This window comes from Vespa crabro, chromosome 4, assembly GCF_910589235.1.
Source record: "Vespa crabro chromosome 4, iyVesCrab1.2, whole genome shotgun sequence".
Lineage (NCBI taxonomy): Eukaryota > Metazoa > Arthropoda > Insecta > Hymenoptera > Vespidae > Vespa > Vespa crabro.
Window position 1 is genome coordinate 6,789,984 of NC_060958.1, and position 24,146 is coordinate 6,814,129.

A 24,146-nucleotide genomic window follows, 5' to 3' on the forward strand; every position below is an offset into this window, starting at 1 on the left:
TATGTGTGTGTGTGTGTGTGTGATAGAACGTATAAAGCCAAATCGTATTTCGTAACAGCTGAGCTCTCTTCCGTTACGACGATTAAACGCATTTTCTTTGACTGGCTCGTTGCTGATACCAATGCTTTTACCTATCAAACCAACCATTACTTCCTTTCGTATCTGCTCTTTAACAATCCTATCAAATTTTTCCTTTCTTTTTTTTTTTTTTGTTTCTTTCTTCTTTCCTTTTTCTCTTCTTTTTTTTTTTACGTGCAATAAATTTTTGTTTCTATCAATTTTGCAATTGATTTTTATTAATCATTAATGTTAATATTCTTTTTGTATGTTTATGTAAACATGTTAAAAATAATTACATAATGTATTTATTATTATAAAAATATAAAACTGTATATCTTATTTTTATCATTTCATGCATACACATATATATACACGTGTATGTCTGTCTGTCTGTCTGTCTGTCTGTCTGAGTGTCTGTGTCTGTGTCTGTGTCTGTGTCTGTGTCTGTGTCTGTGTCTGTGTCTGTGTCTGTGTCTGTGTGTGTGTGTTTGTATGTGTGTATGAATTGAATATATACATTTTATCAAAGATTATTTGACTTTACCCCTAATAACGTATGCGGACAATTTCGTTCCAACGAGATTCTTTACTCGAAATGAGAAGAAAATTTATTGGACTTTTACCGTAAGAAATTCCAATTCCACTTTCTTCTCGACGTTCCTTCTTCTTTGAAGTTTTCGATGTATAACGTAGACGAAAAAGAGTACGTCGAAAAATGATATATATATATATATATATATATTCAATATACAATCTCTATTTTTGGAAAGCGAAAATTCATCGATTTTTCGAAACGCAACGTTTCTGACGGGCATAATTTTTTCTTTTTTTTCTTTTTTTTTTATTTTTTTTTTTTATTTTTATTCTCTTAAAGCGATAAAAACATAAGCTCTAATTTACCGATCGATCTCGATCAATCGTTTGGTGTCTCTCGAAAATGAGATAGAGAGAATAAATTCACCCATGAGATGATAGGATTTTTTTTTGAAGTAGTTGATCCAAGTAAAAAGTACTTTGAAATATCCTGTAATAGATTCGTCACTAACGATGGAAATGACGCAATTTCTATGACACACGCTTCGATGATAATCGATATACTTTTTAATTTTTCCCAAAGAAAAAGTTCTTCAACGAATACGTTAGATCTTTGAGATCAATCTTTGATCTCAACTTAATTAAAAGAAAACTTCTCAAGAACTTTCTATCCCGAGTGATTAACAAAACCAATTAACATAAATTTCTTTTCTTGTCATTTAATCATTTGACACGATGCGATACTTTTAGAATTAACAAAAAAAAAAAAATTTTCTTTTTTCTCCTTTTTCTTTCCTTTTTTCTATTTTTTTTTTTTTTTGTAACTAACAATAAAATTTACTTTGCTTTTTTCTTGTTGTTTTTTTTCTCTTCTTTTTTTTTTGTTTTTGTTGTTTTTTTTCATTGACTAAGTCTAATTGACGCAAGCGAAAAGCAAACAAACGCGTTCGTTCGTTCGTTCGTTCGTTCATTCGTACAATTCGATTCGATTCGAAGGTAAAATATTTTTTTTTATTCGAAATTACACACTTCCGTTCGTTTAGAATTCGTAAATATTTTCGTAAAAACCATAATTCTTAATGTTACTACGGAAATAAAGTAGAAAATGAAGAATAAGAAGAAAAAAGAATCAAATAGAAAATAAATAATTGATCCTTATCAAATCTTATTTCTTCATCGAATTGACTTTATCTTTTTCTAACTTAAATATAAAAGTTATATATATATATATATATATATATATATAACTTTTCTCAATAAGATAAGACTGGGTGAAAACGTAAAAGACCGTGTTTGGTTTCTAAACATTCTACGAAGATAGGATAAATGTAAAATCGTTCTCGTTTACTCACAAAGGATAAATAAATTCGCTATTTAACAGAGAAAAGACTTTATCCAAAAGGGCTCGATGAGATACCTAAATCCATCCATTAGAGAGATTTTTCCAATCGTCTATCGATCCTCCATTTCTCCTTTCGAGCTCGTTCATCCTTTAATCCTAAATTTTTTTTTTCTCATCTCTTTCCTTTTCGTTTCTTATTTTCTTTTTTCTTTTTTTTCTCTTTTTGCCTTTTCTTCTTCATCTTCTTCTTCTTTTTATTTTCAATCTCGAGAAGTGATTTAAGGGAAATTAAATTAAAAAAAAAAAAAAAAAAAAAAAAAAAGAAAGAAAGAAAGAAAAGAAAAAGGAGAGAGAGAGAGAGAGAATAGTCAAATACTCGAAATCTTCGATCGACAAAAGCGACAAACTGAAATTGTACCTACCTCTATATGTACCTTTCCAAATCCCTTGCGAACGAGATCTACGTGTTACACGATTCTCTCTCTCTCTTTCTCTCTCTCTCTTTCTCTGTCTTCATCGATCTTCTCTTATCTCCAATCTGAAATTCGACGATTGAGAATGAACGTCGAATGAATTGAAAAATACTCTTACTAAACGAGAAAAGTAGTTTTAAGCTCTAGCAATCACGATTCGACAGAAATTAGTTTGCTCATTGGACAAAACGCAATTACTATGAAAATAACCATGACGGAAAATGTATTATCGTTCGTTCATTCTTACCATGATCGTTCTCGTAGCTGTTACTCAATTATATCGATAAATATTTGTACGTACGTTAACGATCATTAAAGTTTTTATAACTTAGATCGATTTCAAAAAAAAAAAAAAAAAAAGAAGAAAATGAAGAAAAAAAAAGTATATTTTTCGCACTCTTTTGATAATCTCGTTGAAGAAAAAAAAAAAGAAAAAAAAAAAGAAAAAAAAAAACAAAATATTCGATATCGGCGCGTACAATGTTTATATATCAAAGAACGATCGAATTTTCAATGAAAGAAAATATACATGTGATTCGATAAGAAAGATAAATGATCTCTTAAAATTTTCATTACCTTTATTCGTTCTTCCTTTTAACAAAATCCTTTTCAATATCTGCTTTCTTCAAAAAAAAATATGTACTATCGCGTATCTCAAAAGAATCATACTGCGAAACGGTATACTTCATGGAAATTCGACGTTCTCGAAGAAATCAATTCTTTTAATGGAAAATCAATTTTGTTGTAAATTAATCTTAGAAAGAAAAATAAATAGTTAAGGGAACTAAATTATAATAATAAATTAGATCGATATAGTAGCGTATCTTAAAGACTTTCATCCTTTTGTAATATATAAAGATGCTGTAGATGGCAGAATGTCGATAGTGCATAGAACAGTGTATGTATATATATGTGTGTGTGTGTGTGTATATATATATATATGTGTATATATGTAAAGTATCACAGTATAATATTCAACTCGCGAGAATTTTCAATCGATCGAAATATACGAAGCCAAATATATATATATATATATATATATATATATATATATATATATATATATATATATATATATACATATACATACATGCACACAAAATTTTTCTCTATTTCCCTGTTGCATCGAAGCAATCAAAACGGTCTACAGAAGAGTTCTAACTCAAAAAGAGAGAGAGAGAGAGAGAGAAAGAGAGATTGACCAAACAAAAAGAGAAAAGACCAGGTAGGGATTTATCGAGTAAATATTCTCGATTAATTTTATGCCGATAAATGAGAAGCGAAAAAACGAAAGAGAGAGAGAGAGAGAGAGAGAGAGATCGTGTAGATCGTTTTAAAACGCGAATCACTTCTCTCATCGATTTTAAAACTCCATAGTACTAAAGCTATCTATTCTGTGTTACCGAATAAATCTCTTTTTAAAACGATCATCGCAAAAATCCATAGGAAAAAAAAAAGAAGAAAGAAAAAGCACGAAAAAAAAATATATATATAAAAATAAAAAAAGAATCACAATTTGTGAATGTCCAATCAATTTGTTTGAAAATTATTATTATTATTATTATTATTATTATTATTATTATTATTATTATTATTATTATTATTATTATTATTATTATTGTTAAAAAAAAAGAAGCAAAAAAGAATAAGTCTGTTAACATGAGATACGTTCGTATTAAATATTATTATAGAAATTATTATATTTTGCTACCATCTTATGTGTATACAAAGAAATAATTAGACGATCTAACGATATTAACAGCCATTACTGCTTGTATGCATATGCATGAAACAATTAGCGAATAAACGAGCAATAAACTACTTCCCGATTCTGATAATTGTTTCGTCTTCCGGCATTGAGGCCACGATCGGCAACTTAAGAATAACGTTAATTAACACACAAGGACAAAGATGAGAAACAGAGAATACATCCGTTTGTCTATAATTAAACTACAAGGTACATACAGCTTAAGAGATAAGCTTAAAAGCTTAATGTTATAACTCGATTCCACAGCTTAGATAACTTTTATCAATGCGTTACGATATTTTTATCCAATTCATAATTCGAGATAATTACTTCGTCATTGTCGTCGTCGTCGTCAACTGAGATAAATTTGCTTTCTTAACGATAAAAGATATATATATATATATATATATATATATATATTTTGTTTTCTTTTTTTTAATTATTTTATTAAATATATACATATTTATTTCTTCATTTTTCCATTTTGCGAGAATTTTTTAATTACACTTGAGAAATTTCTAACGTCCAATTTTTCTCATGACGTCCCTTCGCATATTATATCCCTTGTGATTTGTTTCAATAACTTCGATCATCGACGATGAAAATAAATTTTTTCAATGTTTTTAAAAATATTTGTTGAATATTTTTTTCTTTTTTCCTTTTATTTTTTTCTTTCTTTCTTTTTTTTTTCTTTTTTTTTTCTTTTTTTTTTTTTTTTTTTTTTTTCTTTGATGAGAATCTTTCGTTTCACTTAGATAGATTTCCGACGTTAAAATTTTTAATGGTTTTGCGGTTTTCAATGTGTTACGGTTGTGTATCAAAGCCACGAACAGGAGAAACCGTTTTCCGCATCAGGGAATTACCGTTGGTATTAATCTTCCTGTACTTGACTCCTCTCTCTAAGTTGCTTTTAGACCACAGGTATTAGATCCGTCGATCTCGATAATTCGTGAGCACACGCATCAACGAAAGCTTCTGTACTTGTCTTTAGTCTAAAGGAGAATCGTTGATCCCGAGTTTCCAATATGATTTCTCTCTCTCTCTCTCTCTCTCTCTCTCTCTCTCTCTCTCTCTCTCTCTCTCTTCCTCTCTCTTTATATATATATATATATTTTTTTTATAAAGCTTATATAGATGATATATCAAATCAGCTGGTTTCTTTTATTATCGATCGATCTTCACTGTCATTGATTTCAATTAAATTGTAAATAAATATTATTTTCGACACTTCGAGTTTGATCGATGTTATCTGAAAACGTCGGAAATGATAAAATATTATTTATTAAAGGATATTATTAATTATTCCCACAGATTGATCTAAACACGCGATTGCTTGTTTGTCACAATGAAAAAAAAAAAAAAGAAAAGAAAAAAAGAAAAAAGAAATATAAGACGAAAAATTGACCCTTTTCTTTTTGTATATTAAAAATATAAAAATGCAAATTTTCTTGAGAAAGCTTATATTTTTTAAAGAATCAGACTTCGTGAGAAATATATATATATATATATATATATATATATATATATATATATATGTATGTATGTATGTATGTGTGTATATACAAGGTGTGACAAAAACTTTGATTACCGTGAATATCTTCGTTCTTTTTAAAGATATAAAAAAAATTTTGTTTACAAAATTCGTATTACACGGAAGAGATTATAATAAATAATTTTTTTTACGAAATCATATGTTTTTGATAGCATCGATCGATGCAGCTTAATATTCTCTATAAAAAGAATTATTAATCCTTGTACGAAAAATGTATTAGTTTAGAAGATATTTTAGTTATATACTTATTACGGAAAAAAAAGTTATTCGAGTTAATGATCTTTCAATTTCATACATTAACAATTATATTAATAGATCTTCTATCTTTTATTTTAAATAAACAAAAGAAAATTTATATAATTCTAACAAATAAATTTTTATGATCTTGTTATTATTACGTGCCTTATTACGAAAGAAAATGGGGAAAAGAGGAAAAAATTTTATTTAAAAAAGTTATTAACAAAATCGATTTTATTATATCGATATTATTGCATTATTTAAATAAATAAAGAATAAATTATCGTTGAAAACGATATTTCTTTCAAGTCATTACGACTTTTCATTCAGGAGATATCGACATCGAAAGATTTACATTCATTATTTGTATAGTAATCTGTCCATAGTAATGATAGTAGTAGTAGTAGTAGTAGTAATAGTAGTAGTAGTAGTAGTAATAGTAGTAGTAGTAGTAGTAGTAGTAGTAGTAGTAGTAGTAGTAGTAGTAATAGTAAAATCCAGCTGAGTCACGTAAATTCTTGGAATTTATGTAGGTCAGTGTGTTACCGAGCCAAACTGAATGAAATTATATAGGTCAGTGGGTCAGTAAAAATATCATAGATTTGTATGAGAATATCTCCAAAACTAAAAATCGTATAAAATTAAATCGAATGTCATTTTAAAGGGCAGAATTTTCTCTACTTTTTCCAATGTATTGTTGCAATAATTAATTAATAATTTGTTATAAATAAATTTTATAAACAATTTCTTACATACTAAAATCATTTTATTTGGCCAAAAAAAAGAGATTACAAATTGCCATCGATTTATAAAATTACATAAATTAATAATAAGTTATTTTTTTTACCAAAAGAACCATTTTTTTTTCTTTTTAATTTTAATTTTTTTTTATTACATTGTTAACAACCACGTTTTCCATTTACAAGGGTATATCTCCGAAACTAAAGATCGTAGGGATTTGAATCAAATGTTATTTAAAAAAAGGTAGAATTTTCTTTATATATATTTTTTTCAAGTTATTGTTAATGATTAATTAACAAATTGTTATAAACAATTTTTATAAACAAATTCTTACGAACTAAATTCGTTTTATTTCGCCAAAAAGAAAGAAGACAAAATTCAGATTTGCTATCGATTCATAAAATTACATTAATTAATAAATAATTAATAAACAAATTACTTTTTTGAATTCTGATTTGATGGACGTATTCAAAATAATCATACCTATTTCTCCACTTTACACATATGTATATGTATAGATATATATACTAAATATTTCGTTATATATACTTCTGACGTTTTTTTTCAACTATTTATGCAGAATCCAAAACAGAAGATGATCTTGCCGTGGGCATTGTCATATTGAAGCCACCACCAAAGAATTTCTTTTGTTTCATCGGTAGAGCTGGTAAAATTGGTTCCGTCAAGGACTTCGATTTATTTTCTTTAACCTTTTGCAATTTTCTTTTCTGTGCGTAATACTTCGTCTTTAATTCGCACATTTCTTTGCTCATACGTTCGATATCGAATTTGTATTCCTTTATTTCAACTTCGTACATGTTCAGCTCGGAAACGAGACACTGCGTATAATAAAAAAAAAAAAAAGAAAAGAAAGAAGAAGAAAGAAAAGAAAAGAAAACGAACAGAAAGAAGGATCGAAAAATAAAAATTAAAATAAATAAAAAATATTATCCTGATATCCTAGATTAAAATTAAAAATCTATATACCTTCATCTTATTCCCTCTATCTCTTAACGCCTTTTGCGTTTTATTCAAGGCCATCGTTATCTGTGGCCCCGGTTGTTTAGCCATAATCTCACGAAGATTTATGTACAACTTCTCAGTATCCTGTACTCTCTTTTCCTTATCTATTATCAATGCTGACATCTTGATAACTCTCTTTTGAAGTAATTGGATCTTGCTCAACATTTCATAGGATGATGGATCGGAGAACTGTATAAAAATGTGTGCGATATTAATTAGAGTACACTCGTGATTTTTTGCTCTTTTTATTTTTTTTTAAATTTCACTTGTCCGGAAAATTCGAACGTGTAACATTATTAAAAACTTTCAGTTTTGTTGATTTGTTTATTGAAACAGAAGGAATTTGACCAAATCTTTATACATACACATATATATATGCGTATATATATATATGCGTATATATATATATATATATATATATATATATACATATTGTATAATTCATTGATATAGTTCAATTTTATGCTTCATTAATGAAACATTATAATCCGACAGAAATTTTCCAGACAAAGCGATATAATCAAAATGGAAAAGAAAAAAAGTCACTTCGAGTTTTCGCCAACGATGAATATTCAATGGCGTTTGCATTTCTTCCTCAAGAGCCATGACCTTTAATCTTTCCCTAGTAAGATTTCTGTTCAAATGAAAAATCTCATAACGCATGTCGGACGTATTATTTATGCTTTTCATTAATAAGACTTTTTCAGTTCTAAGCTTGTTCACTTCAAGCTTGAGCAATCTGATATCTTCAAGGCGTTCATTGTATTGTTGTTTACCACGTTGAAGCGTTCCGTTCAATATCTTCATCCTGTTATATTGCAAACAGAGCTCGTCGTTTCGTCTAACCAATTGCGTGCCAAGAATATTGCGTTCGTTCATGACATTATCGATATCCTTCTTATGACGAGCTATGTCTCTATCGGCTTCATGTATAGTCTGTCGTAGACGCTTTTCCTCTTGCTTCATTTTGTCGATTTCACGTCTCAAATCTGAGATATCCTTACGTGCAGATTGAAGATCAACTTTTAACGTTTCCTTTTCCGCTTCGACCCTTCCAAGTACTGAAATATTTTCATCGGCAAATAAATTGTTTAAAGTAATCAGTATTTTATTCTCAATTTGTATTTGTAATATTTACAAATAATACAGATAATTTTATTGATTGAAAATATTTTCGATATCTTGCGCCTGAATATAAGTAATATCGTGCCATTGTATTTTTTATTGAAAAAAAAAAAAAAAAGAAACAAGAAAAAGAAAATGTTTGACATCTTGCATCCGAATAAATTTATATCCGTCCAATGTTATTTTTATTATAGAAAAAGGTTTAGTAATTTTTTTTTTTTTATATCTGAATAAACGACGCTGGTATTTTTTATATTGAAAATATCGACAAGCCGATGGTAAAATATTTTGTGTACGTCGATCTCTCTCTCTCTCTCTCTCTCTCTTATTTTTATTTCATTTTCTTTTTTGTTTTCTTTTTCTTTTTTTTTTTCAAAATCACTTCGAAACCATGCGAAGAATAACCTACCAACACTCTTTCTTCCCTCCTCCCCTCTACCCCGCCAAATAATATAATATTTCATAAATATTAAAACATATGAATTTATTCGATGGATCAATTAAAAATTATCACTCACCAAAGTCTTTCTTGATCAAATCAGCCTCCTTCATGGAAATCTCCTCCTTCAATTGTTCAATCTGTTGTGTCGTTAATTGTAATTTGCTCTTAAATTCCTGAATATCGTCATGCGCTACCATTAAGCTTTTCTGACAAGTATTCCTCTCGGCACGAACGATCTCAAATAAGTTCTGTTGTTGACGATATTTCGAGTCAGACTCAATGAGTCTTTTGTTATAATCCGAGATTTCTACTTGTTTCACCTTGATCTCGCTTACGTAATCGTCGATCTAAGTAAATAATTATTATTTAATTAAAATCTATTACCACATAATTTTTAATATAGTAATTTACTTGTGTCTTTTGTCGAATTTACGAAGAGGTAAAGAAAGAAAAAAATGAATGAAAATGTGAAAGAAGAAAGAAGAAAACAAAAAAGAAAAAAAAAGGAAAAAAAAAAAAGAGAGAAGAGAAAGAAAAAAGAAAAGAGAACAATTTTTTCTTAAACTTTTTCTTTCTCTCTCTCCCTCTCTCTCTCTCTCTCTCTCTCTCTCTCTCTCTCTCTCTCTCTCTCTCTCTCTCTCTCTCTCTCTCTCTCTCTCTTTCTAGACAAGGCAAACATCGTTCGATATTCCGTTCGAGTATTATCCTGTCTATAATAATATAAAGTAGAAGGTTGAGAAGGCTTGTGTATTATTCGGCTTGATATTTGGATAACGTTCTACCAAAAAGCACGTCGAAGTCCTTTTCATGGTATAGACAACCTTTTTACTCGAGCAAAGAGATCGAAGAGATTTATGAATGATATTGTGTGAGCCGGTCTTTCATTTAATCTCGAATCGGTATATCATCCTTAACGCTTAACTCGATGAAGGAAAGGAGATTTCGAAAGATCGACAGATAAGATTCGAATTTTCTCTCTCTCTCTCTCTCTCTCTCTCTCTTTCTCTCTCTCTCTCTCTCTCTCTCTCTCTTTCATAAACTTTCTTTCGAAAAGAAATCCCATAAATCTCAACATTCCTCTCTCTTCGTTTTCTTTTCTATTCTTTTTTCTTTCTTCTTCTTCTTCTTCTTCTTTTTTTCGGTCCATGAATAGAAAGAATCGTTACAAAGTATATTCAGATAAAGTATATATATATATATATGTATGTATATATAAAACAGCTTTCGAGCTTTCGGCACACCGCCGCACTCGCACATTTTCATATTGTATGTATGTATGTATTAATGTATATGTATATATATATATGCCCTGTATATAAGTATGTATGTATACATGTACATGCCAGTGATGCGTTTTATCGATCTTACCGAACCTTCCATATTCATTCATTCTGTGCTTGCTACATATTCAGAAGATTATATGAATTTACATCTTTACGTGTATATATATATACCGACGTATGTATGTATATGTGTATTTACGAATTCTATTATTCAAAATTTTAAGCATAAGAAGAAGCATCTTCCACGAAGCATTTAATTAAACTATTATAGACGTCGAGTTATATTATGTTATAAAATTTTTGAAGGCAAAAAGAAAAAGAAAAAGAAAACGAATGGTAAAGAAAAAAAGGATAAATCCTTGTAATATGATTAAAATACGTATTGCTCTATCAAATATTATATATTAAAAGTACATATTTGATTTAATAAAAGGAATATATATATATATATTTATCTAACAAGTAATAGCAAATCTCATTGGGATTAAAAAATTAATAGATAAATAAATAAAAAAAAAAAAAAGAAGAAAAAAAAGAAAAAAAAAAGGAAGAAACGAAATCATTAAGAAGAGATCGTATTCAACGAAAATATTTTAATTTATATATTTAATGTTGACCTTGTTCGAGACAAACGATTCCATGAGATTAACAAGACCATTGTTGTACTTTAAATTCCACTTTGAACCGATTTATTCATCAATGTGTTTTCACATGTTTTCCCCTGCATTATTTCACAACGAACAATTATCGTTATACGTTATTAATTGTTCACTATGCACATAGCACGGGCTATTGTCGAAACACACACAATTGTCCAATAATTAGATCGAGAATGAAGGAAAAAAAAAAAAAACAGAAAAAAGGAAAAATGAACTGTTTCGTTAATGCGACTAATACATAAGCGACGAATATATATTCTATGAATGCAAAATGTATTAATTTAAACAATGACGTGTTTAAATTCGATATATGATTGACGAATAATTAAAAGATAAAAACAAAAAATCGCATACACAAAAACACACACACACACACACACATTTACTTACTTTTTCAACGAGTTCCCGCACTTGAAAATTACATTTATCTCTCTCCTTTTCAATCGTTTCGATTTCCTTTTTTAATTCGATCTCTCTATATATACTATTATTAAGCTCGCGTTCCAATTTCTTTCGGCTTATATTGTACACCATTATATCTTGTTCAAAAGCTCTAATTTGTTCCTTCAAATTCTCATTGTTCCTTGCCAAAATATTCTTATCGCGAGTTAACAGCTCGTATTGTTTCTTATCCTCCATTTGTTGCTTTTGATACATTGCTATTTCGTGATCAGCATTCTTCAAATTTATAATTGCCTGTTTCGTTTCCTGTTCGAATTTGCTTTTTTCATAATTAAGTCGCAAAAATTTCTTCTCCAATATATCCTTATCTGACTTATTTTTCGCGCTTTCCTCCTTTGTTCTAAAATATCCAAAATCAAGACGAATAATGTCATGTTTTAGATTGTTATTCAAGACAAGAGAGAAAAGAAAAAAGAAAGAAAAAAAGAAAAAGGATAAAAGAAGATAAAAAAAAAATTCGATAGTATCAGTAGCATACAATATAAAATATCATTCTGACTTATACCTATTAAGTTCATTCTTCGTCATTTTAAATATTTTCTCATTATCAATAATATCCTTTTCCAATGCATCGATCTGTGTATTCGCATGGTCCAAATTCGTTTGAATAGTTAAATTTTTCACCGTAAGCCTATTCAATTCTTTCTGCAACTTATCGTCTATTATCTTTTGCTCCTTCAACATATTCTCTAACTTCTTAATGTTATCGGTAGCAGTTTTCAATGTTTCGTTAGTACTCTAAACAATTCGAAAAGAATTTTGAATTTAATTAAATTAATCAAATTCTTGATTGTATTATTCGTAAAATAATCAACCTGAGTATTCAAACCTGAATATACAATTTAAATGTTCAGCTTGGATGATTAACCTGAATATTTAACCTGAATGTACAGTTTGAATGTTTAGCCTGAATTTTCAATTTGAATGTTCAATCTGAATGTTCAATCTAAATATTCAGCTTGAACGTTCAGCTTAAATCTTCCGACTAAATGTTTAGCCTGATATAGATATCAACCTTACCTCAAGATCTTCAGTCTTTATAAGAAGTTCATTCTCCATTCGACGAAAATCCTCTTCCGCTTTCTCTTTTCCTCTCTTCTCTCTCGAAACTTCGTTCGTACGTATGTCCAATGTCTCTTGTATCTCGCTAATCTTCTGATCTGCCATAATGTTCTTCTCCTCGAGTTCCTCGATATATTGGGACATATTTTTTAATCGTCCCTTCAACGTCATCATCTCACCCAATAATTTTTCTTTTTCTCTCAATAAGGCTTCTTTTTGTTTGCTTACACCAGAACTACAATTTTTATAAATATTTTTTAATAATAAGGAAAATTAAACTCAAAGAGAAAAAAAAAATATATATATATATCAATTATGCGATAATTAGATATTCTCGATGCATCAGTCATACATACATACATATATATATATAAATATTTTATATATATATATATATATATATATATATATATATATATATACACAGTATACATGATGTGTATATATATGCGTATAAATATATATGTGTGTGTGTAGATATATATATATATATATATATATATATATATATATGCATTCATGTATGATATATATATATATATGTATTTCAACTGATTTTATTTCCACATTTTTTTGTAACCGACACACGTTTTCCCTGGTTTTTATTCGGTGTACGCGAGACGAATTTAATGAAAAATACTTTCAATAAAATCGCTACACCCCGTTCTCGTCGTTACTCATCTTGTGTACCTTTTAATGGCAATCGGGAACGGCCAACGTTTAACAACGAATATTAATTACCAACGTGTTCATTGTTCATTAATTTAAATAATAAGTATAAAAAAAAAATTTTTTTCGTATATATACGACCATTCGGAATAATATTTATATACCGGTATCGATATGATCCCATCGCAATCTCTCAAAGAAAAAAATTTTAATCATCTAAAATTAATACTTTTCCAAATATAAGAATTATCTAACAATCAACGAATAGTTAATTGTTAATTGACGTACTTACTCATCTTCCCCAGCAAGTTGTTTGTTCTTCACTTCGATTTCACGAACTAATTTCGTTATGTTCAATCTTAGATTGTCAATAACTTCTTGTGCATTTTGTTCACGCGTATGTGCAGCATCCGCTAATTTCAAAGCCTTCTCAATCTCCTGTTTAAGCCTTACGATCTCGGAAGAATCAATTTCAATGTTTTTCTTCAGGTCATTTATTTGTTGTGTATTCTCGATTATCTCGTTCTGATAAATTTATATACATATATATATATATATATATGTAAATCGTACAATGGATCCTCATCGAAATATATATTTTTTATTACGTATATATATTCAAAGAAAACTACCGTCAATGAATTGCATTTCTCCATGAGTTCTTTTTCATTTTTATGAGACTTATATAAGGACTCAAAAAGTCTTTTATAGTCGGTCTCGAATGCTGCTAAAGCATCATTTGTCTTCATTTCTTTTATGATCTACAATAAATGTGAATAAAAAAAAAATAAAATATATATATATATAATATATAATATTGATAATATTATATAATATTAGAGTATTATAATCAATAATATAGGTATAATACCATTAGTAATATTGATAACATAATATAAAAGATTATATAATATATTATATATATATATAGTATATATATTATATATATATATATATATATATATATATATATATATATCGATCAATCGCTCACCCTAGCATAGTCATTTTCTAAGTTACAAAACGTACTGCTCGCTGAACTACCCTCTGAAGATGATTGACTACTCTCGCTTTCATCGTCCTGAAAGGATCGTGAAAGTTGTGAAAAAATACTTCAAAGAAAGTTTCCTCGATTATATCATCACCTAGCCGCGCCATTGACGCGGTCGATCGTAAATCGATCTTGATTCGGCATTTAAATGTTTTCATCTCCCTCTCTCTGTCTCTCTCTCCCTCTCTCCCTTCCTCTCTCTCTCTCCTCCCTCTCTTTTTCTCTTACTCTCATATAGCTGACCAAACGCGCGAATATTTAATGAAATACAAATTTAAAATATTTCTTTGGATATGTATATTATACCAGATCATCGAATTAATATTTTTTGTGAATTTTTTTTTTTTATACTGTGAACTATTCATTCATTCTTATTTTTCTTTTTCTTTTATTTATTCATTTATTTATTTTTTTTTTCTTTTCTTTTCTTTTCTTTTCCTTTCATTAGAACAATGTTACAAGGAGTTAAAAACTTCGTTGAACTGTGCTTACCGCTCCAGTTGCGCGGTTAGGTTAAGTTACACGATATATAAGCTCAATTGTATTAACATCGGATTTCATTTTCCTCTTCGTACTCTCCTCTTCTCCGTCCTTGTTCGTTTCGAATTCTTTCGTCATTGTTGTTAGAAAAACGTATAAAAGTTACAAATAGGAAATGTTGAATCGATACGACGATATTGAAGAATTAAAAAAAAAAAAACACAAACAAAAAAGATAGGCGACCAATGAATCACTCGATCACTTCGATATATCGATAATTTCGATCATTCAAACTATTCGTCGAGTTAATATTTTTAAATAATCAAAGTTTGTACTTACACCTAAACCAGCGTTCATTTCCATGTCCATCATGATGATCTTTCTCTTTTTTTTTTTTTTATTACCTGCAATTAAATTATTTATGATATATAATAAGAAATAATTTTTTTTTTTTTTTTTTTTTTTTTTTTTTTTTTTTTTTTTTTTTTTTCATACATTTAAGATCATACAAACGGCTTACCTTTTTAATAAAAATAAAAATCCTAATTGTTAGAATGTAGGTAAAATTTAATTCTACGTTTTGTCTTTATTAAAATTTTTTTAAAGGGTGTACGAAACAACGTTTGCACATAGTACACGGTGTACATGGAGAAACGTTTGTAAAGTGGATATTATGCATCGTATAATTTCGTTTTGTTGATTTTATGGTTTTGTTGTTTCTATGGTTACCAGGGACGATATTGGTTAAATTCCTGCGTCAATGATTTCTGTCTACTGGAAGCAGAAAGGAATCAATATTTCTGAAATTTTTTAAATTGTTCTATAAAATAATACTTACCCGTTATAGGTATGATCTCAAACGGTCGATAACTTACCGACTCTGATCGAAACTTTTAATATCATCCGATGATAAAACATTCGTATTCGTTTTCAAAATATTCATTATTACATTTTCTGATAATTTTAGTTTTCTTCATTGCTGATCCGTACTGAAAAAGAAATTTATTTTGGTACAAAAATTAGATCATACTATATTAAAGGTTAGGACAATTCTTCTTTTTTTTTTGGTTTCTCCTCATTTCTCATATAAATTGGATAAATTGCGTTGTTCTTCGTAAATCTTTAAATTCTATTGAAAAATTGTATATTTCTCATTTGAATCTCATTCAATAATATTCAACCTAACACTGACTGACATAAACGGTCTCGATTTGAAATTAATTTAAATCAAGAAAATTTTACTAGACCAATCATATTTTAGGAATAATACGTACCAATTGAAAACTATGTAGTATTATTTGATATGAATATATTGTAAAATTTAATAATTTATGTGAAAGAATTGTGTCGAAAAGAATTAATTTCGTTTACTTAACATCCGTTTTTGATAAATTACAAGAATAAGTATATTTTTATGTAATTTTTTTTCATCCGTTAGTAATGCGTATATTCAATTATAAAGTTGGTAACATTTTTAGCGCATTTCGCAGCTGTAACCGCCATTATAAAATGATAGCACGAGTACAGAAATGCGTATGAGACATTACTGATTTCGATATGTATTTCTAAATTACATTGTTACATTAACGAACTGGTAGATAATTTTTTTTTTCTCCTTACGCTCGTCGTACATGCACGATTATTTTCTGGATATCTATGTAAGTAAATTAAAGGAATTCGGCGCATGCATAACCTTACGCCAAGTCTTGAGTTTATATATAAATATAAATGTTGATCGAATATTCCCTTGATAATTTGCAAGAAGTATGAAGGAACTGGAAGAGGTCAATTGCGAGGTAAATTAATTTTCATTATTATGATTAAATATAAGAAAATCTATTTTCTACTTGTATTATCATTTTACTATCTATACAATGTAACATAATTATTTTTATGAATATTGTTCGTAATGATCAATTTCAGATTCTGAAAGTCAGTGATCTTCGACAATTAATATCAGATAGATTGAAAAATTCAGAAGATGATTATGGATCGTCTGTACATGTACAAGATTATGATACATCTAACAATTCTCTGGGAGGATTCTTACATGGAACAACATATGCATGGATGAGCCATGGTTGCCATTTAATAGTTTTTAATGTTAAATTTGGAGAAAACATTAATTGTTGCTGGACCTTTACCGAAAGGATAACGTGCGTGTCTGAATTTCCTACACAACCAGGATATTTACCATTGCTTTTGGTTGGCTTAGATAATGGCGCAAGCAGAATAAAAGATTCTATGGGATTGTTATGCATATTCGATTGCAATACTTCCCGTGTTTTGAGAGCTATACGAGTAAGTCCAATGAATTTAATATATTGTAACGAATTGTAAAACTTTTTTCTTTCTTTCTTTTTCTTTTTTTTTCTTTTTTTTTTTTTTTTTTTTCTTTTATAAAAACATAAAATTTTCATCGTTTAGACACCAGCAGGGATTGAACAAGTTTGTGTCATATCGGGTGGCGCAGATTGGGAAGAAATTAATGATAAGAGAGCGGATAGTATGTTTTGTGATATGGATGGGATAGCTTGTGTAGTTTTACGCAATCTTCAACACATAATGATAGATTTACAAAGATCTTCCTGGGATGATCCAAATACTATTACTTATATGGATGAAAGTTCACCAGCCGAATTAGATTTTTCGGTTAGAAAAAATTCTAATAGTAATAAGAATCAATTTGTTAAAGAAAGGCATATGGCATATAATTTATTAAATAACAGTATGTATTAACAATTTTTTTTTTTTTTCAATATTTATTAAACATGATATATAGAATATTATGTACATTTGGAAATCATGAATTAAATGTTTTCAGGTATTGAAAAATATATTGATTTTAACAGAATAGAATTTGAATCATCTCCATTAATGCCTGGAAATCTAACATCTATGATTATTTGTTCCACAAAAATTGGATGTTTAATATCTGGATGTTTGGGAAGAGTTATAATTTGGCAAAATAATGGCTCTATAGGATGGATAAGTCGACCGCTCGAAGAGAACATGAGTATAACACATTTATCGTTATTAGAACCTACGGACGATCCTCGACCATTTTGTTATTTATGGGTTGTATATCAAGATGAATCCTCGAAAATACCGCCAATTCTTCGAATGTATGCTCTACTTTTTGAACGGAAATATTGTGAAAAAGGTACAAACTTGTATTTCAACTTGGAAGCAGAACCTTGTCTTAGGTTTGAATTTGAATTAGAAAAAGAGGATAAAGTTGTTAGTTTATCACCGATAGAAAGAGAAGTTAATCAAGATCAAACGGAAGCAAATATAAAACGTGGCGAAGACAATTTATTGCTTATTGCATCGAATGAAAGAATATTATTATTTGATCTTAATCAGTGGTACAAAGAACAGATGCCTCAAACTATTTATGATTGTAAAAATCCAAACAGTATTTTGGCTACATATTCTACAAGATTCGAACCCCAATGTGCAGGAGATAAACTTCTTAGTACAAGTTACATTCCTTCAACATTGAAAGAATTTCCAATCAATAATCCATGCCCAGCGGAGGAATTATTTTATCCTAATTCATTGTCATTCGAATGGGCAGAACTGAGTACAATGAGATTAATGTCTTGGTTGACCCGTGGCATTCAGGCAGAACTTTTACGTAAATTGGCTATCACAGGACCTATTATATTGTTACAACCAAAGGAAATATTTCATAAATGCTTTTCTGTTGGATTGGTACCATTCAATGCTGAACTTTCCTTTACCAACGACGAAAATACACAAAGAGAAACATTACTTTCTTTATGCTTAGAACAACGTTGGACATCATTTTTGGTCAAATGCGCAATAGAATGGTCCGACGGTAGTGCCACGTTTCTTTATCCGTCATTTTTAAAATGGGGCGTACAACGTGCCTCGTCTATTAAAATAATAGCCGATCGTCTTTGCGTTCCATTATTTGATCAATCAGATAGTAGCATCGGCGAAGCGGAGATTAAAACTTTACGATTTTGTTCACAACAATTGGAATGTTTGTCGAACGTCGTTGGAAAATTGATACTTGAAACTGATGATATGATAAAACAACGAAAAGCATTGAAACGTATATCCATTTATCTTCAAGTATTACTTTGGTTTTATGATGTCGGTTTACTACCAGAAATACAAGATTTAGATGAAGAAAGACAATTACCGCTTTCATTATCATTTCGAATTCCTTATCCTTACGAAAAATTGATGTCGATCTATGCTCAAAAGAGAGATGCAATAAAAAATAATATAAATTGTTTACAGGAAGACGAAGGATTATTTATTGACGCGTTAATAAATAAGGAATGTCCTATTTTAAAGTCACAATGGGAAAGAGAGGGTGGAAATGTAAATATCAGTGGTTATTATCCACCTCCGTCTTTGCAGTCATTACTTAGAAGTTATCTAACTGATTGTTATCAATCAGAAATAAATGAAACCGAATGTAAACATCAGATTACGATATATCTTTTAATGGATTTGGCTATGCTCTTGCACGGATCTTATCCCGGAGTAGATCAATTGATAAAATATCCTTCTGCATTTAAAATGAGTCCGAGTTTGATCAAACTCACCCAAGCATTTTGGTTATTAGATCACGAGGATTATAAAGGATTTTTGGATATGATGACTGGACAATTGGTTTCTGATTCTGACGTTAAAAGTTGGCATCACAAGCTTGTACTAAGAACACTAGTAAGAAATAATCAACAAAAATTAGCACTGATATATTTGAGAATTAGAAAACCTCCTATATCATCTACCGACGATCAAAGTGCCATAGTAAATCTATCCGTACAACATGGTTTAGTTCAATCGGCTTTTCATTGTAGACCACCGTCACATTATGCACAATTATTAACTTGCTTTTTCGAAGCTTGTAAATCATATAATAAACTTGGTGACATTTTACATCTTGCATTGGAACCAGAAGAGGAAGAAATTTTCGTTAAATTTTTACAAGAGGATAATAAATCTGAAGACATGAAAACTCTTTATTACTTACAACGTTGTCGTTACGCCGAACTCAATAATAAAAATCTTTTAAGTCAATTTAAAAATAATGTACCAAAAAATATGCTTCATACTTCTGCTGCCATGCTTACAGCATATGATGCAACATTGCCTGCAATAACAAAACAATTTTCTAGCGGTATGACTAAAACGACGTTGGAAACAGATTTGGAATCTAAATATCCTAGACCAATGTCTCATTACAAATGTATTAATAAACAACAAAGCATTTATGAAACAGTCATTAAAAAGGCCAAAGAAACTTCATTTCAAAGTGGAAAATCCCGTATACCGTTTATTACAGCTCCGTGCTCATCGTTAAAAGCCAATGAAAGTAATATAAATATAAGTTGTGTTTTATTTCCAACATTAGCATATAAAAATCGTAAGAAACGTACCTTGGACGATATATACGAAAATGAGGATAATGAAACTTTAGAAGAAACGAAACGTAGAAAATTATCGATTAATGCGGATGCAAAAAATACTTCATGCCGTAGTGATTTAAATGTTACGTTAGATACACCATTGGTCAAAAGAAAAAGTAACGTTTCTAATAACAAAGCTACTTGTACGGAAACGCCACATTCGATTTTAAAAATACGACAATTAATTCAGAATTCGGCCTCTTCAAATATTTCAATTACGCATATGGTTGATACGGATATGCCTGACACATCCACAGATAAAAATAAAAAAATCAATAGACAAATACGATTCAGTATAAATAATTCTAAGCAGAATGTCAGTTGTGATACTGTAAATGAAGAAATAATGGAATACGTTCCTAAAGAAATATCTGTAACAAAATCTACGTCGGAGGACGATACCGACGTATTTCTAAGTCCAAATACTAGCATTAAGTCGCATAATGAAACTACTAAAATTTTATCGGACGATAGTCTTAGCGACAAAAGCAATTGTTATCCACGTCCAAGACCGAGTCTTAGAAGAAGTTATTTACCTGGAAGAAATATTACAAATACAACTACTATTACTAATTTATCTTCTACTTCTTCAAACATATTAAATACTTCTAAAGATAATTATGCCATAGAGACAAATAAACGAACACCATCCTCGTCTAGATTACATAATTCATTATCCGCCACTATGTATTCTACTATGATTCTTTCTCCTAGTAGCAGTTTTGATATAAATACATCCTTCAAGAAAACTGAAGAAACTGAAGATTTATTAGATCAATCAACTTCGTCTGTTTTATCCTGTAATTATAAAGATACCGTTTCGTCTACTCCATTGGTTAAAAGTAAAATTGTTAAACTCTTAGATGATAATAAAGAAGAATCAACGCTTCTACGTGCAAAAGAGAAGCCTATCGCGTCGTTTAAAAGAAACGAACGAACAAAAATATCTAATGACAATGATACTATACCAGATAAGGATAATAATTTGGAAGAATTTAACGATGATAAATCTAATGATAAAAGTGAACACGAATTTAGAAGTTTATTTAATTCTTTCGAACAGGAACTCAATACCGCTGATTCGAAATTTACAAAAGAATATATTGAAAATAATAATAAATCTAGAAATGGCCTTCAAAGGTCATCAAGATTGATTAATGATTTTGATATCACCGATGACGAATCATCGAATGATTGTAACAAAATAACATTGATATACGAATCGTCAAAGTCGGAAGATGATAAAAAAATTGATATAGATTCAGAAAAGGATCATCATACTAATATTATGTCTCAGCCTATATTACATTTCTCGGATGTGTCAAACATCACTGAGGATGGATCAAATAATAGTAACGATGTCATAGTATACAATGATAAAAATGTAACCAGTGACAATGTCACTGTAAGAATAGATAAGAGAAATTCGAAACAACAGATAAGAGAAATTAATGAATTAAAAAATGTCGATGATTCTAGCAATGATTCGATAACAAATGAATTATCTCGAGATTTATCAGAGAATAAAATACAAATTACCAATACTTGTAAACTTATGTTGAATAGAATTAGTACAGAATACAAAGGTGCTGTCACGTATGAAGAAAATATTTCTTCAAGGATGACAACAAGTGAGAGAATAACGACAAGATCTACTAAAAGAATCAATTCATCCAAAGTAAAGAAACAAACTATTCCTGTAAAAAGTATAAGCGAGGATACAAGTCAGGAATTATTCGACGATTCAAAAAATACGACGATGACTAAATCTACGATTCGAAGAACTCGAAGTTCATCTCTCGCTAAAGATACTTTCTCAACTACCACGGATAACAAAGAATCCGAAAATGTTAAGGATAAAGAATTGACTAGGAGAATTACACGTCGTGCTGCTTCCGTTCAAAAAGAAATAACGTATGTTCCAACAGCAACATTAAGGAAAACAAGATCATCATCGATTTCTAATATAGCCGATGAAACTAATGAAAATTTATATCAAAGTAAAGGAAAATCAACAGGAAGAAAAACAACAACAACAACTAAGGTAACGAAGGAAGAGGAGGAGGAAGAAAAAAAACCTGTGAAAGGTAGATTAACTAGAAGTTCATCTACGTCGTTGATAACAGAATCCGATAGAAAAAAAGAGGAAGAAACAACAGATGTTGTTGTTCGACCAACGCGAAGACGTGGTAACTCGGTTCCTAAAGAATCAACATTAAAGATTATTCAGAAAGGAGGAAAATCAAGTAATACAATATCTGATATTCCAGAAGTATCATCAACTCCTTTGTCACAATCGAAAAAGAGAAGAAATTCAATATCATCTAAAATTGTTGAAGAAATTACAGATAGTCCGGCAGCTAATACACGTAGTCGACGTTCGTCGATTCAATCTATACCAGAAGAATTGGAAATTAGTTTAAATTCGTTACACAATTTGAGCGAAACGAAGGAACCTTTGTCGAATATTAGAACGAGAAGAGCTACGAGCGTTGATTCCTCGTCGTTAGATTTAAAAAAGAGAACTCGTGATATTCGCAAAAGAAATATCATGGAAGATGCCATTATAGAAGAATCAACAGAAACAGAAAGTCAAATGAATTTAAGAGTTACAAAAAATACCAGGGTACAATCTTCAAAAAGAAAAAGAACATCGTCCTGCAGTGAAAATAAAACATAAAAAAGAAAAATAAAAAAAAGAAAAGAAAAATAATAATAATAATAATAATAATAATAACAAGAAAACTTAAAGGAAGGAAAAAACAAAGAAAAAATAATTGAAAAACAAAAATGAATTGTTGATAATAAGAAAAAGAACAGTTTTTATTCTCACAAATAAATAAAACGCTGGATCTAACAGTAATATAATTCCATTGATCTTTTTAACTACAATCCCATTCATTGTTCTGTTTAAAAAAAATATATATATACATATGTATACATATATATATATACATATATATATATACATATATATATATATATATATATATATATATATACAACTACATATATATATATATACACATACATACATATATATATATAGTATATATATATATATATATATATATATATATATATATATATATATATATATATATATTATAATTCACATGTGATGTGATTTTGTATATTTATTATAATCCTTAAGAAAAAAAAAAGAAAGAAAAAAACGCTTCCAGTTATAAAATCTCCTTCATATTAATTTTGTATAATTAACTATGTACAATAATTCTCTCTACATATATTTCTCTGATCTCGATCTTTTAGAAAAAAAAAAAATAAATAAATAAATAAATACTGTTCTAACTTGCTTTATGAATGAAAATGTTAATCTGCTGGACAGGCTCAATATTATTGTTCTTGTATAAAACTTTTCTTATAGCAAATTGCTTCAAATATATCGTTTGATCGAAGCATGCTGATCGGGTTGCTTATTCTGCTGTAAAGAAAAAAAAAAAAAAAAGAAAAAAAAGAAAAGATCAATTAAAATCTTAACTTGATCGATGATTAGAGATAAGTAAATACATAGTTGTTAAAGAAAATGAAATAATAAAAAAAAAAAAAATAATAACAACGATAAAATTGATACGATATTTCGGAAATTTTTTTGATGCTGAGAATACATGTAACTGGCTATTTTGCGCTCTTTCAATTGTATACAAAATAAGAAACTTTAATTTATTAATAATTTTATTTAATAGTCACTTTTTTTTTATCCGATGATCATCTACGTTTCATCCAATGG

General features: G+C 28.9%; 2 protein-coding genes across 4 annotated transcripts; one reads left to right on the forward strand and one right to left on the reverse strand.

The window, feature by feature from the left end:
• Nucleotides 1–6,729: 6,729 nt before the first annotated feature.
• Nucleotides 6,730–15,571, reverse strand: LOC124423719 (cilia- and flagella-associated protein 58-like). 2 transcript variants are annotated; one of them, XM_046961790.1, is made up of 12 exons: nucleotides 15,463–15,571; nucleotides 15,282–15,346; nucleotides 14,406–14,492; nucleotides 14,044–14,172; nucleotides 13,704–13,936; nucleotides 12,701–12,977; nucleotides 12,186–12,418; nucleotides 11,609–12,020; nucleotides 9,353–9,623; nucleotides 8,256–8,770; nucleotides 7,674–7,898; nucleotides 6,730–7,525 (listed from the first exon to the last, which is right to left on the reverse strand). In XM_046961790.1, the coding sequence occupies exons 2-12, from the start codon at nucleotides 15,312–15,314 to the stop codon at nucleotides 7,259–7,261; spliced, it is 2,682 nt and encodes an 893-aa protein (XP_046817746.1). In that variant the 5' UTR covers nucleotides 15,315–15,346; nucleotides 15,463–15,571; the 3' UTR covers nucleotides 6,730–7,258. The 2 variants fall into 2 exon arrangements, with proteins under 2 accessions (XP_046817746.1, XP_046817748.1); XM_046961792.1 differs by lacking the exons at nucleotides 15,282–15,346; nucleotides 15,463–15,571 and adding an exon at nucleotides 14,955–15,167.
• Nucleotides 15,572–16,445: 874 nt separating this feature from the next.
• On the forward strand, nucleotides 16,446–23,263 carry LOC124423521 (protein ELYS). Of its 2 annotated transcripts, XM_046961312.1 has the most exons (5): nucleotides 16,446–16,600; nucleotides 16,705–16,738; nucleotides 16,866–17,243; nucleotides 17,370–17,670; nucleotides 17,767–23,263. In XM_046961312.1, the coding sequence occupies exons 2-5, from the start codon at nucleotides 16,709–16,711 to the stop codon at nucleotides 23,073–23,075; spliced, it is 6,018 nt and encodes a 2,005-aa protein (XP_046817268.1). In that variant the 5' UTR covers nucleotides 16,446–16,600; nucleotides 16,705–16,708; the 3' UTR covers nucleotides 23,076–23,263. The 2 variants fall into 2 exon arrangements, with proteins under 2 accessions (XP_046817268.1, XP_046817269.1); XM_046961313.1 differs by lacking the exons at nucleotides 16,446–16,600; nucleotides 16,705–16,738; nucleotides 16,866–17,243 and having other exon boundaries at nucleotides 17,469–17,594.
• Nucleotides 23,264–24,146: the final 883 nt, after the last annotated feature.

Bases quoted from the DNA above. Each gene is read 5' to 3' on its own strand.
- LOC124423719 (XM_046961790.1), bottom strand. From the start codon at position 15,314: ATGATGGACATGGAAATGAACGCTGGTTTAGGT. The intron at 12,021-12,185 runs GTATAAGTCAGA...TGGATATTTTAG, and splicing joins ACGAAGAATGAACTTAATAG to AACAAAGGAGGAAAGCGCGA. The intron at 7,899-8,255 runs GTGACTTTTTTT...ATTTTTATACAG, and splicing joins ATCGTTGGCGAAAACTCGAA to TTCTCCGATCCATCATCCTA.
- LOC124423521 (XM_046961312.1), top strand. From the start codon at position 16,709: ATGAAGGAACTGGAAGAGGTCAATTGCGAG. The intron at 16,739-16,865 runs GTAAATTAATTT...GATCAATTTCAG, and splicing joins TGGAAGAGGTCAATTGCGAG to ATTCTGAAAGTCAGTGATCT. The intron at 17,244-17,369 runs GTAAGTCCAATG...TTCATCGTTTAG, and splicing joins GTGTTTTGAGAGCTATACGA to ACACCAGCAGGGATTGAACA.